General features: G+C 49.2%; 1 protein-coding gene across 2 annotated transcripts in view; it reads left to right on the top strand.

Annotated features, from left to right (window-relative positions):
• Window positions 1-14,983, top strand: part of LARGE1 (LARGE xylosyl- and glucuronyltransferase 1) — a 398,411-nt gene that overhangs the window by 378,144 nt on the left and 5,284 nt on the right. Inside the window, exon 11 of one of the 2 annotated variants that reach the window (XM_047066747.1) lies at window positions 9,696-9,842. The exons of the other annotated variant lie outside the window; for it this stretch is intronic. Within the exon in view, the coding sequence (XP_046922703.1) occupies window positions 9,696-9,842 (147 nt within the window). The remainder of the gene's footprint in view (window positions 1-9,695; window positions 9,843-14,983) is intronic. 2 annotated transcript variants of the gene reach the window in all.

Here is a 14,983-nt window from a genome sequence, read left to right as displayed (position 1 = left end):
CGGGGAAGATGGAAATGGAGAAGTGTCAGATTTGACAATGAAGGGACACTACTGATCGTGGCCAGATCCGGGGCCTCGATGGCAGACTCCACTTGTTTGAAGAAAGGAAATCGCCAGTGTGGGAGGCTCAGTAAGCCAGCACATCGGTGCTCACGTCTCCAGACACCGCCTGCGCTCTGGCCTCTGCCCCACCTGGCTGCTGTGAGGAAGGGTCTGCCGTGAGGTTAAGCATACGGGCTGTAGCCACCGGTGTCTCCCTCCTTCCCGTTCCCACTGGCTCTTCCATCAGCTGCCTTGACCCATGGACTCCAAGAGGCTCAGTGCTCCAGGTGTAAAGTCCCCACGTGAACAGAGTTGGCTGAGACAGATCCCATGATTATTGATCTTTCCCAGTTATTTCTAAGCTGGTGCAGCCTTAACTAAAACAGTGATTGTCATCACCTTCACTTGATAATGATGATGTGATGACGGTGACTGCACCTGCCAGCTGGGTTATGAGGCAAATTGCTCAGCCTCTTGGAGTCTTAGTGGCTTCATCAGTAAACTGGAAATACTGGTGCCTGTGTCCTATATGGCAATGATTCAAGAAGTGAAGCATATAAAGTGTTTAAGATGCTTGGTACTGAACATGCATAAGCATTCTTTACTACCGTCTCTTAACCACCTACAGTGAATGTACCAGGCATTTCTAAGAAATTCAGTTTCCCCAAACCTTATGTGCTTTCTCATTTTCAGAGCTTTGCAAATATTTAGAGCCCCCTCCCCTAACCAGGTAACTCCTGCTTCCTCGAACACAGTGGTGGGAAACTCTCTGTGACTCTGCACCAGAGAGCCCTGCACTCCTGTCTTCCTCCCCCCCTGCACTTTGAGCTCTGTGCAGACAGAGGTTATATCTGTTCATTCAGCTCTCTACTCCGTTTCTATGCCTGGTTTCATAAATGTCCATTAATTAATGAGTGTAGTATCTCAGTTCTGTTAATAACCAGGTCTGTGAAATGTTTATTATCAAGATAAGGAAACAAAAGCCCAGAGAGTTGAGCTAATTGCCCCGATTGTACAATTAGTGAAGGGGTAGAGTTCAGATAGGATCTCTGTCATCTAAAAGATCACACTTGGGGCGCCTGGGTGGCTCAGTCAGTTAAACGTCCGACTCTTGCTCTTGCTTAGGTCATGATCTCAAAGTTCATGAGTCTGAGCCCCACATCAGGCTCTGTGCTAACAGTGTAGATCCTGCTTGGGATTCTCTCTTCCTGCCCCCTTCCCCTTCCCTTGCAATCTCTCTCTCTCTCAAGATAAATAAGCTTAAAAAAAAAATGTTTTTTAAATAAAGATCACGCTCTTTCTTACTATTCAGCCTCCTTCAAACTGGCACCCCCCTGAGGGAGACTCAGCCCTCAAATGCATTGAATTTTAGCTGGCTCCTCCTGAAACTTCAGGCTACCTGGCCAGCCACAGGGATGCCACAATGCCATGTGGCTACCACACAGCAGGAGTTGAAGAGCATCTCAGTGAGGGGTGTGGGTCCTGGTTCATCCCATCCCCTGCCCTTTCCCCCTTTTGCCTGCCCAGAACTGACACCTGATGTCCGCTATCCTCCACCGCCCTGCCTGCCCTGCGGCTGTGCCCCCCTCCCTCCCACCCAATATAGACCGAAACAGGCGATAATTCCAAAACCATTTCTTCCTGTTCAAATTTGACTGTGTTGTCTCCTTTTTAAAATTTTTTTTAAGTTGTATTTATTTTGAGAGAGAGAGCATGAGCAGACGAGGGGCAGAGAGAGGGAGACAGAGAAAATCCCAAACAGACTCTTCACTTCAGCAAGGAGCCCAATGCAGGGCTCGAACCCGCAAACCGTGAGATCATGACCTGAACCAGAATCAAGAGTCAGATGTTTAACCGACTGAGCCACCCAGACGCCCCTCTCATTTTTATGTACATTGGAGATAGATTATTTTTCTCATTTTGTTTTCCTAAAAATAACATCAAATGGGGTTGGCAGTGCCTAACCCCACACCCGTGAGAGAGGAAGCTTTTGTTTCAGGGAATTCTGAACAGAGCAGAGTGCAGGTAAGTAGAGAGGAAGGAGTTAGCTAATCCTTTGAGGGAAACTGGCAAGTAACTCAAGTCCCATTTGCAGGCAAATCGTGACCCTTTGTGGGACCCCTAGAGGGTCTAAATGGAACACTTGGCCTCCTCTCCTGGCTCCCAGCACACTGTTAAGAGGTCAGGTGTCAGTCGGGAGGTTTTACTTATTTCCTCTCCACCGCACCATGCCAGTCAGTTCTTTCCAACCTCTAATCACATAAGGTGAAACTAAACATTTTTCACAGCAAAGATACTCATGACAACAAGGTTGTATGTTTTTGCCAAGTGTAAGGTCCCATTTCTTGGCGAGCGACCCTGGCCTCTCTGAACACCCCTGCTTCCACCATAGCCAGCCTCTTCTGACCATCAGCGTGCATGCTGGGTGGGGGATGAGGGGCCAGCATGGTGACGTGGATCCCATTCCTGACAAATGATTTGACCCTCCTCTTATGTTGATTTGGTTCGTTTCTGCAGAAGTACGGGCAGGCCATGCCAAATGGCCATAGCTCTCACACCCACCCATTAGCTGGTCTTGGCTGCTGCTTCGGGTCCAGGTGGCAGCCAGCAAGGGAGAAACCACGTTGCCAAAATCCAGTGGTCAGTGCCCGCTTCTCCTCTTCACTCCTCCACAGCATTTGACCGCTGATGGCTGCTCCATTTCTTTCTTCGTGGCTTACCGAAGTTCATCCCTGTCTCCCGGTGGTTCTTGACTTTATTAGTCCCTCTCTGTAATTCTCGTCGCTGGCTACTTCTCTTCTCATTCCACCGTCCCTCTGTGATGTTCAGTCTTGTGGCTTTAAAGGCATCTGCCACTGATCCCCAGTATAGCTCCACCCAGCCCTGTCCCTTGACCTCAAAACTCCTATGTCCCAGTGGCCTTCTCGGTGCCTCTGCTCAGTTCTCCCATGAGCATCTCAAATGAACTGTTCAAAACTGAAGTCTCATCTTCCCCCAAAAGCCCACGCCAGCATCTCTGTTGATGGCAACTTGTCTTCCCATGATGCAAGCCAAGAGCCTTGGGTCACCTCCTGTGCTCCACTTTCACAGCCCACGCCCAGTGGGTCAGGAAATCCTGCTGGCTCTAAAACCAGGCTAGTCTTTTTGCCTTCATTGTTACTAGCTTGGTCCAAGCTAGCTCACCTGCATCACCTCAGGAGCCTCCTGACTGATCTCCCTGCTTCTGCCCGTGCAGCACTGGAACCTCTTACCAACAAGGCAGCCAGAGAGACCCTTCTTTTTTAGAGAGTGAGAGAGAGAGAGAGAGAGAAAGCAAGCAAGCAGGGGAGAGGGGCAGAGGGAGAGATAGAGAGACTCTTAAGCAGGCTCCACTTTCAACACGGAGCCCAACACACGGCTCAATCCCATGACCCTGGGATCATGACCTGAGCTGAAGTCAAGAGTCAGAAACTCAACCAACTGAGCCACCCAAGCACCCCTGGAGGGATTCTTTTAATATAGAAAGCAGCCCATCTCACCCCTTAGCTCAGAGTCCCCAGTGGCACTGCATCTCACTAAGTAAAATCCCAAGACCTCTGTATTGGTCTCCTGTGGCTGCTGTCACAAATCACCACGAACATACTTGAAAACAACACAAACGTATTATCTTACAGTAGTGGAGGTCAGGATCAGAAATCAGTCTTTCAGGGCTGAAATCAAGGCACCCCAGGCTGCGTTCTTTCTGGAGGCTCTAGGGGAGAATGTCTTGCCTTCTAGGGGGATCCACATTCTTTGGCTTGTGGCCACCTCACCCCTACCTCTGCTTCCATCATCCCATCTTTCTTTCTGACTCTGACCCTTCTGCTTCTGTCTTATAAGGACCCTTGTGATTACACTGCACTCACTCAAGTAAAACAGGATCATCTTTCCATCTCAGCATCTTTAATCACATCTGCGAAGTCCTATTTGCCAAGTAAGGTTGCGTGTTGCCAGGTTTCTGGGATTAGGACATGGACACTTTCGGAGGAGAGGGAGTGCCGTTCTCTTGCCCACCTCAACCTTCAGTGATCTACACCCCTTGTGACCTGCAGCATCCCTTCTTCCCTCGTTACTTCTCTGGCCCCACTTTTAGGGACTCTCCCTGTTCCTTATTGTGCTCTCGTCGTTAGGACCTTTGCACTGGCTGCTTCCTTAGCCTGGAAAGCGCCTGCCCCAGATCACCTCACCTGCTCCCTCACCTGCTGCTCACCCTTCTCCGTGAGGCCTTCCTGGACCATCCTATCTAAAACTGCCACCCACTCCCCACCCCTTGCCTTCCTAATACCCCTCACCTAGCCCCTTCCTCTCTCACAGAAATTCTTGCTTTCCAACAGTAATTCACTTACTGTTGTGTCTCCGTCCTGGAAATGTCAGCTCCACGAGGACAGGAATGTCTGCCTGTTGTATTTACTGATGTATCCCAAGTGCTCATACAGCCTCTGGCACGTGGTGGAATAAGTGAGGACATGAACAGATGAGTAGCAGAGTCAGACCTTGGCCAGTGCTGGCGCCAGCCTTTGGGACCCCAGTCAAGCCGCTGTGAGAAGATGGGTGGGCAGTCGTGCTAGTGGCCGTCGTGCATGGTGTGGTTACCGTCTGCAGGGCTCTGTTTAAGTGCTGTGTGGTCCTCACAGACCCCCTCTGAGACTAGTGCTGTTGTCACCTCCCCTGTGATCACAGATATAGAAACTGGCACAGAGAGGATAAGTGATCCACCAGGATGCAATGCTAGGCAGCCCAAGCCCTTGTCCTCACCACTGATGGGGTGAAGTGAGAAGAGCTCTGCAGTGCCCTGTTCCTTATTTCTCTGAGATGCTCTTCTGTAATCTCTTCGTGCCTGGTACCTGTTTCCCTGGTGACAGAGACCTGCCTCTTGGGCAGAGGATGGGGTGAAAAGAGGTTGAGAGAGATGGAGGGAGGGGTGTATGTGCTTGTGTGTATGGATGTGCACACGCACTGGTCAGGACCAGTCTTGGGGTTTGGTCATTCGAAACCCTAGGAAGCCTGTCTACCTTACAGGGTACCCTTTCGTGCTGTTTCTTTGACATGACACTGAGCCCGGGTGAGCCTACAGTCCGCTCTCTGCCACCCCGTCAGCTGGTATAGGAATCCTCACTGCTCATGTCCTCTCCCCTGCTCACCACTTTTCCCAGGCAAGAGCAAAGCAGGCGGTATTTGTAGACTTGAGCAGGCTATGGGGAGATGCCTAGGGAAGATGTGCAGGAGAGAGCACTAGTAGGGCTCGAAGACAGATGCCACCCCGCGCACGGTCTCCCTCCCCCCGTCAGCTCGGCAAGATCAGACGGGGCCAAACTTAATCTGCCAGGAACACCTGACTTGTTTTGGACATGAAGAAGGACCCAGAGAGCTGGCTGGAGACAGAGATCTAACACAGTCTGTCTCCGTAGATAAGCAGCTTGGCAGCCAGAGTCCCGCCCCAGGTGTGAGAGTGTGTTGTATTTCCCGCCTCCACTGCACTCACGCATCTCCTGCGACAGGCCCATCAGTAAGCTGAGCCGGAAAGGGGAAGGGGGTTGTTTGTGAAGCAGCTATTCTAAGTCAGGCACTGGGTCGGGCTCTAGAGGGACTGTCCTGCTTCATCCTTTCAGCAGCCCTGTTGGTAAGAGTCATCATCTCCACTTTGTAGACGGGGAACCTGTGAGCAGGAGAAATGGAGCATCATGCCCAAGGTCATAAGAGAGTGGCAGGCAGGATTTGAACCCAGTGCTGGCTGGCTCCAGGTCACTTGCATGTGCTGCACAGGGTTCTGAACTACTTCAGTAGAAGCCTAAGGTTTCTTTTAAGAGTCCCTCAGTCCAGGGGCGCCTGGGTGGTTCCATTGGTTAAGCATCCCACTCTTGATTTCGGCTCAGGTCATGATCTCACAGTTGTGGGTTCGGGCCTTGTTTTCAGGCCTTTATTTCCAGTCAGCTGATTGTAAACGTTAATTATATCCATGAAATATGTTCATTGCAACATCTAGATGAGTGGTTCCACCAAACAGTTGGCAGCATTGCCTCCCTAAGTTGGCACATAAAAGCAACCGTCATAGGCTGAACCATCACATATGCAGTGCTTAACGTGTGCTAGGCATGGCACCAAGTATTTCCATATGCACGTGTGCTTTTCCTCACCAAAATATTTAACGAGAGCATGAACTCTGAATCTCAGAATGGTTCAAGTGACTTTCTAGAGTCAGAACTAGAAGCTAAGTGTGTCTGGTTGCTCCTGTACCAGACTGCCTTCTAGAATCTTCAGTGTTAATCTAGATTTAGGATTCTAAGAGGAATGAGTGAAGTGACCAAAAGTCACTCAGCCTGTCAGGGCTGGCTCCAGAACTCAGGTCTCTTGGCTCCCGGTCTAGCCTTCTTACCTCAACTATACTGCCCCTCTGTTCCCTGAAGATTCTGCATTGGAAACACTCATCTCCTGCAGGACTCACTTTCCAGGTAAATAGTGGAGGCATGCTGTGCATCCCTAGGTGGTCCACAAACCCCCAGCAAGGGAAGGAAGCCGTGTGGAAGGATCCAAGCTGTCTTTGCCATGTCCATGAGCAGATGTGCTCAGAGTCAGTATCCTGGAACCACTTTACTGCTGCAACAACTTCGTAATGAGACCCATTCAGGACATCAATATCAGAACCTCTTTGAACTGAGTCTGTAATGGGCCTACCTAGGGACAAACCCATCTTTGTGGCAGTGCGTGTTTCAGGGAGATTAAAGGGAATTTGCAGAAAGCACTCCAGAATCTGATGCTCTCTATGCAGGGAAATAAGGCTTTCTCGGGCTGCATTTTGTGAAGCATGCTGCTTACTGGGTCTGCTTACTCTGGGCCTTGCAACTTATCGATCAGGGTGGTTTGGCTGCAAGCAACAGAAACCAATGGTAGGCAGCTTAATAAAAATGAAAAGAAATCAAAGGAAAACAAGACAAAAACTAGTTGAGTGGTATTTCTTATGGAATCAAAGTAGAATCTGGAAAAAACAATACCTGAGACCATAATTAACCTGGGCAGCTCTGGGCCCCTCTGCAGCAGAAGTTCAGAAGCCTCGGGGCGCCTGAGTGGCTCAGTTAAGCATCCAACTTCGGCTCAGGTCATGATTTCATGGTTTGCGAGTTCGAGCACCACATCAGGTTCTGTGCTGACAGCTCAGAGTCTGGAGCCTGCTTCGGATTCTGTGTTCCGTTCACTCTGCCCCTCCCCTGCTTGTGCTCTCTGTCTCTCAAAAATAAATTAAGATGTTAAAAATCTTTTTCGAAGTTCAGAAGCCTCTAGAGTGCTGCCTGACATTAGTACATGTCAGCTCTTTGGTTTTCAGTCTCTGCATCTCCGTTCAAACTTCCAAGAGTGAGAAACTGATTTGCTCAGCCTGAGTCAAGTGTCTGCCCCTGAACACTGCCCTGGCCGTGTGTTCTGGGAGCTGCTCCTCCACACAGGGACGACGAGAAGGGGAGTCATCTTTGAGCAGGCAGCCTGAGAAGTGGCCACCGTGACTGTGATTATAAAAGTAATAGAGAGAGACACACATGCATTCCTGGATCTCTGTTGTGGCTGTGTATGCACGCTTCGCCCATCCCTTTGTGGTTCAGAGCTACTGGCCTCCCACGCTTTTTCCAATTATCTTAACACAATTATCTGCAAATGCAATCTTGGGCTTTTAGCATCCTGAGATATTTGAGACAAGAATGTAAATACCAGGCAGGAAAGATGCGGCCTATTTTGTTCAGTCTGTGTCTCCCAGTGTCTAGTGTGGTGCCTGGCACATAGTGGGTGTGCTCAGTGATTGTTCAATAAGTAGCAACTATCTATCCATGCTGGGAGGGGGGGACCTCCCAACCCCTCCTTCCTGGTAGTTGCAGGGGCTCTGCTACCTGGTGAGTCCAGGGAAATTCTGTAGATCCATGTGTCCCATCCTCAACACCCAGAACCAGTAGATAAGGTATCTAGTTTTCCTGGAGGAAAGGTGGCGAGCCTCAGTTCTGCTGATGTCTAATATAGGATTGATATAGAAGAGAATGCTTGGCCGTGGATGAGGGAATCTTTGGTGTTTGAAGCCATGAAGTCATTGTTCAGAGACACAAAGCAGGAGAGGAACGCAGACCAAAGCTGTCTGACTCAGACTACTTGTCCTCCAACTGGCTAAATATAGCTCACCCAGATTCTATCTTGGTGTCACCCTCTATGAGTCTCCCCAGAAATAGTGCCATCGGGACCATATATGATTTGGTATATAGTGAACATAACACGAGCCTAATTCTAAAGAATGAACTACAAATGATATTCAGAGCATTCTAAAATGACCTTCTGGTCCATCTCTCAGCCACCTCTACTCAAGGGGACACTGGTGCTACCCCTTAAGCAAGGGTAACTTCTGAGACCTGTCCTTATTCTGACCTCATCATGGATGGATACCAAGCCCTGCCTCATCCTTCTCAAACTGCGGCTCTGTTCTTGCCCCACGCTGGCCCGGGCTAACAGTTACTAAATGGTAGCATGACTTCCCTTTGCAGACCAGTCCCTGCTTACGCATAGGCTCAAAGTTGTGTCGAGTGAAGTGACTTTAACAATACGGCGATTGTATTGCTATGGAACTGCTGCTTCCAGTATTTTGCAAAATGCCTTCCAGTGCCTCGATTCCCCCAAGGAAGACTTCAGAGATAATAAGCAAATAGCCCTTGCTGGTATTGAGACCCGAGAGTCAGTGGTCTGAGCAGGAAGCCAGAATGAAGTACCATAGTTGTGGCCAAAAGGGCTCATAGGAAGACCAAAGCCGGAATACTGATGGTGTCGTGGCAGAATAGTGACCTTTTGTTGCTACAAGTCAGCCATGTGCCGAGTGTACTGAACAGCATTTGTATTTATATTACCTCGTTCAGCCTCCACAACAGCTCCAGGAGGGAGAGATCATTGCCCCGTTTTAGGGAGGAGGAACTGAGGTAGTAAGAAGCTAAATTACTTGCCTGGTACAAGACCCATCATCTTTCTGTGCCCATTACACACCTCCTGCTCTTCTCCCCTTCAGAATGGTGGCCACAGAGCTAGGCAATGGCAGACGAATTTAGAAGGGCAGGAGCTGGGTCTCGGGGGGGTGGGGCAGAAGGCCAGGGTCAAAGGTAGGAGTGAGTAAGAGGATGGAGAATGTCCCACCCTTGCATGGAATACCAAAGTTCTATTGTATTGGGTGCTGGCTGCAAGGGGCAGGCCTGGCTAGTTTAAAGGTTCAGGGTCTGGGGGATTCAAGGGGTTGAGGAGTCCAAGAGAGGCGACCCAGAAATGCCCAGGTTGGTGATCACGTCATCAGCTTTACGTCTGATGATGCCATGTGGCCAGTGGCACAGCAGGAGTGTGCGGCCAGCGCAGTGGCTCCTGCAGGCTGAGCTCCAACCCCCCGTGAGTCCTTGGAGACCTGCCTTCTGCACTTGGCTCAGAGGTGACATTGCTTCTCTGGACTCCTGAGTGGTATTGGACTGGCTGCTTGGCCTCCCCAAGCCTCGGTTTCCCCATCTTTAAACTGAGAGTTTGACTTGGGCTTTCTGTCCTCCACCCCCTTGTGCCAACCCTCTCCCTGTCCTCACGTGGGAAAGGCCTTTGCCTGGTATCATGAGACCCTGTTTCTGCCTGCCCTCTCTTTTCAGGAAGTCTGTCATCCAGCTTGACCTTGCCAGCACCAAGAAAGCGATGATTGTCCCTGCATTCGAGACACTGCGCTACCGGCTGTCTTTCCCCAAGTCCAAAGCGGAGTTGCTGTCAATGCTGGACATGGGGACTCTCTTCACATTCAGGTGAGTTGCCCTCGGTGCCATCCCTCCTGGGGGTGTCCGGGATCTTCTTGGAAACCCAGGCACCAGAGCTGCTGGCCCAGAAGTTTGTTGCTACATTAAACCATTTAAAGGCCAGAAGAAGCACCGTTGGCCCCCGCTAGGTCTTTGGAATATTCTTTCTCTTCCCACATGCCGTGTGCTCTGTTTTGCACATGGGTGGTGGACATCATGTGTCCAGATGGAAGGATCGGGTCATCAGGTAGGAAGTTCAGCTTACACTTGATCCCATCTCCTCTCTCTGAATTCTCTCTTTGGTTTGTTTGTTACTTCATTCATCTGGGAAATGGGTTCGTCCTGTTAGCATGATGACCCCTATTCCCCCTTTTCCTTTTTCTGTGAGTGGTCTGGTCTCCAAGGTCCTCAGGCCTAGGATGGGCTCATGTAGCTTCAACAACTAATGGCATCCAGGTGACTGCAGGGTCAGATATAGCAGATGGGGCCACTGACTTTGCTATTGCCCAAGTGACAGGTCTGAACAAGCCTCTCATTTGCCTGACTTTCCAAGTTCCCAAAGTCCTGCAGGAGCATCGCAGGGGAGCTGCCCTGCCACCTGTCCACAGTGCCCAGGGAGCATGTGCACCTGCACAGGTGGGAAGGGGCTCTGACTCCCAGAAACAGGCTGTAAGTATAAACAGTAAGTGTAGTGCCCTTGGGGGAAGTATGAGTCCTCCCCGGTCTCATGACAGAACAGTCTGAAGACGGAGCCACTGCTCCCATCTCCGATTTTACAGAGAAGCCTCTGCTTTGAACAGTGTAAGAATGGCCAACGCCACCTTGGAGTGAAAAATCATACATTTCTAGGCAACCCGAATTTTACCAAAAAGATTGTAATAGTGGGGCACCTGGGTGGCTCAGTCAGTTCAGTGGCCAATTTCGGCTCAGGTCGTGATCTCATGGTTCATGGGTTCAAGCTTTGCATCGGGTTCTGTTCTTACACCTCAGAGCCTGGAGCCTGCTTCAGACCCTCTGTCCCTGCCTCTCTCTGCCCCTCCCCCACTCATGCTCTGTCTTTCAAAAATAAATAAACATTAAAAAAAATTTTTAATAAATAAATTTTTTAAAAAGATTGTAATAATAACTTAAGTTTCCATACTACTACTAAGTTACTAGAAGTTTCTAGAAGGTTTTCTCAAACAAGTTTTATTTTGGGAAAGTACCTTCATGAGATAGGTTATTCATTCAACAATTCGGAGATGATCCTTTTACACATTTTATACAGATAAACTAAGGAGTGGAGGGGACCTGCTCATGCCAGGACTTGAACCCCAACCTTCTTCCGGTATCCAGAATTCTGGAAAGTGATCTGAAATCACTTGGTTTAATACCTGCCCCCCCCAAACGAAGACTTCTTTCTTCTTGGAGAAAAAATAACAACAACTACCAGGTTTTGAATATATAACTTCTGCCAGACACTGTCATCAGCTCATGGAATCCTCACAACAAATCCATGAGGCAGATAACTGTTATTCCCCTTCTACAGATAAAGAAACTGAGACTCTGAGAGGCTAAATAACTTGCCCAAAGACACATCGCCAGTACGTGGCAGAGCCTGGATTCAGACCAGGTCTTGGGAGCTGCACAGCCAGTGCTTTTAAGTCTAATACCATTGGACTGGGTCCTGAATGTTCCCACCAGTCAGTGTCAGAAGATAAAGGTAAACATGGAGGCACTGAGACCAAAATCAGTCTGAGTTTCCTACAGATGCCATAGCCTCATGGCTCCACACCTGGTACATTTCCAAGGCATCTTTCCTTCCATCCCCATCCCCAGGTGATCTGAGAACTCATTTCAAGGCCATGTCTGTGGTCACGAGAGCTGAGGTTTGGCCTGCTGCGTCCGTGATTGCTGCTCTGGCCAACAGCTCACAAGCCACAAGGCCAAGTGCTAAATTATAGACCTTCCCTCCAAGAAATTGCTTTTGTCACCTTCCCTCCAAATGATGACCTGTCAAGCCTCCTTGGACAAGTGGCATCCAGCATCCCCTGGAAACTTCCAAGTGCCAACTCTCAAGCCCTATTCCAGATGTAACCGATCAGAGGCTCTGGGGGTGGAACCCAGTGATTGGTTAAAAAAATAGTCTCCTAGGTGATTCTGGTACTCAGCCCAAGTCTAAGTACCACTGCTCAAAGCAGAAGGCCCCCGGATCTCTCAGAAGTAGCATCCCACATGCTATATCCAGGAAACCTCTCTCATCTCTGTTTCTTTGGAGGCTACCTGGTGCTGATGGTCCCAGAGAACAGCCTTGAAGTCCAATGTCTACTGGACTCACGGTAGGTTCCTTGAGCGAGTATTCAGGCTGTGATGTGTTTTCATGGCAGGTGAACTGTAATGTCACCCTGTTCTGTGCTGACCAGCCACTCAGTATGCTTGTCAGTGTTCCTGCTGAGCTAAGGAAAGCTGCCTTCCCACCCAGGAGTAGAGGACTGAGCCAGCTGCCTCCCTCCCCCATTTCCTCTTTCTCATACAGTAGGCCACGAGTTTATATTCTAAATAAGAAGGCTATTGATGCATTGATATCCCTGGGAGTAAGACCACTGTGAATTGACATTGTAGTTAGGGCAAACAAGGGGAAATAATGAGAATATTTTCATTTTTTGAGGAATTATTACATATCAGGCACTGCTCTGGATACTTTATGTGAATTCACATAGTTGTCAGAAATCTATGAAGTAGGTATTAGCATCTCTGTTTTACCTATAGAAAGAAATGAATCATATTAATTATTATTTATTAATAAATTCACCTAGAGAAAGAAATGAAGGAGCAGAGGAATTCAGTAAGTTTTCTGCACCTGCTAAGTGACAGAATTCAAACCCAGACAGGGAGGCTCTAGAGCCATTGTTTTTTTTTGTTTTGTTTTGTTTTTTTACATTTTTTTTTAATGTTTATTTATTTTTGAGAGAGAGAGACAGAGTGTGAGCAGGGGAGGGGCAGAGAGAGAAGGAGACACAGAATCTGAAGCAGGGTCCAGGCTCTGAGCTGTCAGCACAGAGCCCGATGCGGGGCTCGAACTCATGGACCGTGAGATCATGACCTGAACTGAAGTCGTACGGACGCTCAACCGACTGAGCCACCCAGGCGCCGCTAGAGCCATTGTTTTCAGCCGCCTTGTTAAAGTGCCTCTAGGGAAGGAGCATTTATTGAACGCCTGCTGTGTGCTAGCACTGTGCCAAGCCCTTTATAAACATTTTCTCATTTCAGTTCCTGAGCAGTCCAACAAGATAGATACTCTTTTCTCCAGTGGATGCAAGAGGCAAGTGAAGCCTCGTTTAAATGCTTTGCTGACCGAGGTCCCCAGCTCCTAAGTGGCGGAGGTGGGTTTTAAACCCTGGTGCGGTGGTCCCACTGTGCCATGCTTGAGCCTAGCGCATGTTCACAGCCACCGGTCATGCTGGGCTGGCTCTGTGCAAGTCTCAGATGTCAAGGCTGCCTGTTGGGCTAGTTCACAGATGGAAAATCAACTCCTTCCCGGCCTGATTTTTTGATTAATCCCGACATCTCGCAGTATCTCTGCTTTTCACACTCTGTTAAGGTGATGTGACTCAGCCTTTCACTTTTCTTCCCATTGTGTGACTGTGGTTTAGGTGGCAGTTGCTGAACTGGTAGAGCTGAGGATTCAAGTCCCTGCTCTCTGCCAGCCTGGCCATGTCGCCCCACAACACAGCTTACTGAAAGGCCAGTGCCCGCGCACTGGGGAGTTCCTCAGGCTTCAGGGCAGGCCCAGCCTCCGTCAGGAGGGAGCAGAATAAGTAAGCGGCCGCCTCCCCTGCCAGCAGGGCTCCACTGACCACCCACTCTCACTTAAACCTCACTCGCTTTAGGGGCGCCTGGGTGGCTCAGTCGGTTGAGCATCTGACTTTGGCTCAGATCATGATCTCACGGTTCCTGAGTTCGAGCCCTGCACTGGGCTCTCTGCTCTCAGCGCCAAGCCCGCTTCAGATCCTCCGCCTCCCTCTCTCTCTGCCCCTGCCCCACTCACATGTGTGCTCTCTCCCTCTTGCTCGCTGTCTTTCCAAAATAAATACCCATTAAAAAAAAAATCTCACATGCTTTAGACCCTCCCTGCGTGGAGGTGGAACCCCCAGACCATGAGCTCCGTTCTCCCTGTAGCTCCCTAAGATGTTACGGTCCTACCCTTCAGTCTCACTTTCGTTTTATCTTCTACTGTGTTCTTTGTCCCTAACCCCTTGCTCTTGGGCCAGGTCTGCTGCCTTCACTAGGCTCCCAGCCTCCTGCCATCTCTTTGTAGCTTCCAGAGGCAGATTCCTGCCCTACTGTCTGCCCTCTGTCTTAGGTACCCCTCAGGTTTTTAGGTTACTCGTTAGTTAGTTATTCAACTTAGTGTCTGATTATTGACTCTCTGCTGTGTGTATAGACCAGAGAGTGTGGGTAAGAATGACACGGAAGAGAGATAACCTAGCATAGTGGTTCAGGGTCCTGGCCCTTGAGCCAGGCTGTCTAGGATTGAATCTCAGCCCATCCTTATTATTTGTAACTTGGTATTAAGTTATACCAATTTAAAGCTATAGATACAGTATTTACGATATAACTGGTATATAGTAAGTGCTTAATAACTATTAGCTTGTTAGGATTGTTGTTATATAGTTGTATTCATTTGCTGTATAACAAGTTGCTACAAATTTAGAAGCTTTAAACAATACAAATTTGTGACCTCACAGCCCCTGAGGGTGAGAGATTGGGGCATGGAATGTCTGGATTCGCAGTAGGGTCTTACTGGGCTGAAATCAAAGTGAGGGCAAGACTACAGTTCTCCTGAACTCTGGGCTCATGGACTTCCTTTCCTTGCACTTGGAAGGCCACGGTCACCATTTCCCTGCTGCCTCTTTGCCACGTGGCCCCCACAGGCAGCCCACACATGGCTCTTCACTCTCTTCCAAACTCAGATCTAAAAGTTCACATGATTTGGCCAGACCCATCTCAGGAATCCCCCTTTTAATTAGTCCAAAGTCAACTGATTGGTCAATTTAATTACATCTATGAGGATTCTACAAGGATCCCTTTTGCCATATGATGTAACATACTCACAGGAGTGACACGGTCACAGGTTCAGCCTCAGGGGGGAGAATGTTATACGAGGGCAG

This window comes from Lynx rufus, unplaced genomic scaffold, assembly GCF_022079265.1.
Source record: "Lynx rufus isolate CCGP_SWC_20201006 ecotype Redwood Valley unplaced genomic scaffold, mLynRuf1.p SCAF_7, whole genome shotgun sequence".
Taxonomy (NCBI): Eukaryota; Metazoa; Chordata; class Mammalia; order Carnivora; family Felidae; genus Lynx; species Lynx rufus.
Note: the sequence above shows the minus strand (reverse complement) of the source record. Positions and strands in the feature narration are given on the sequence as shown.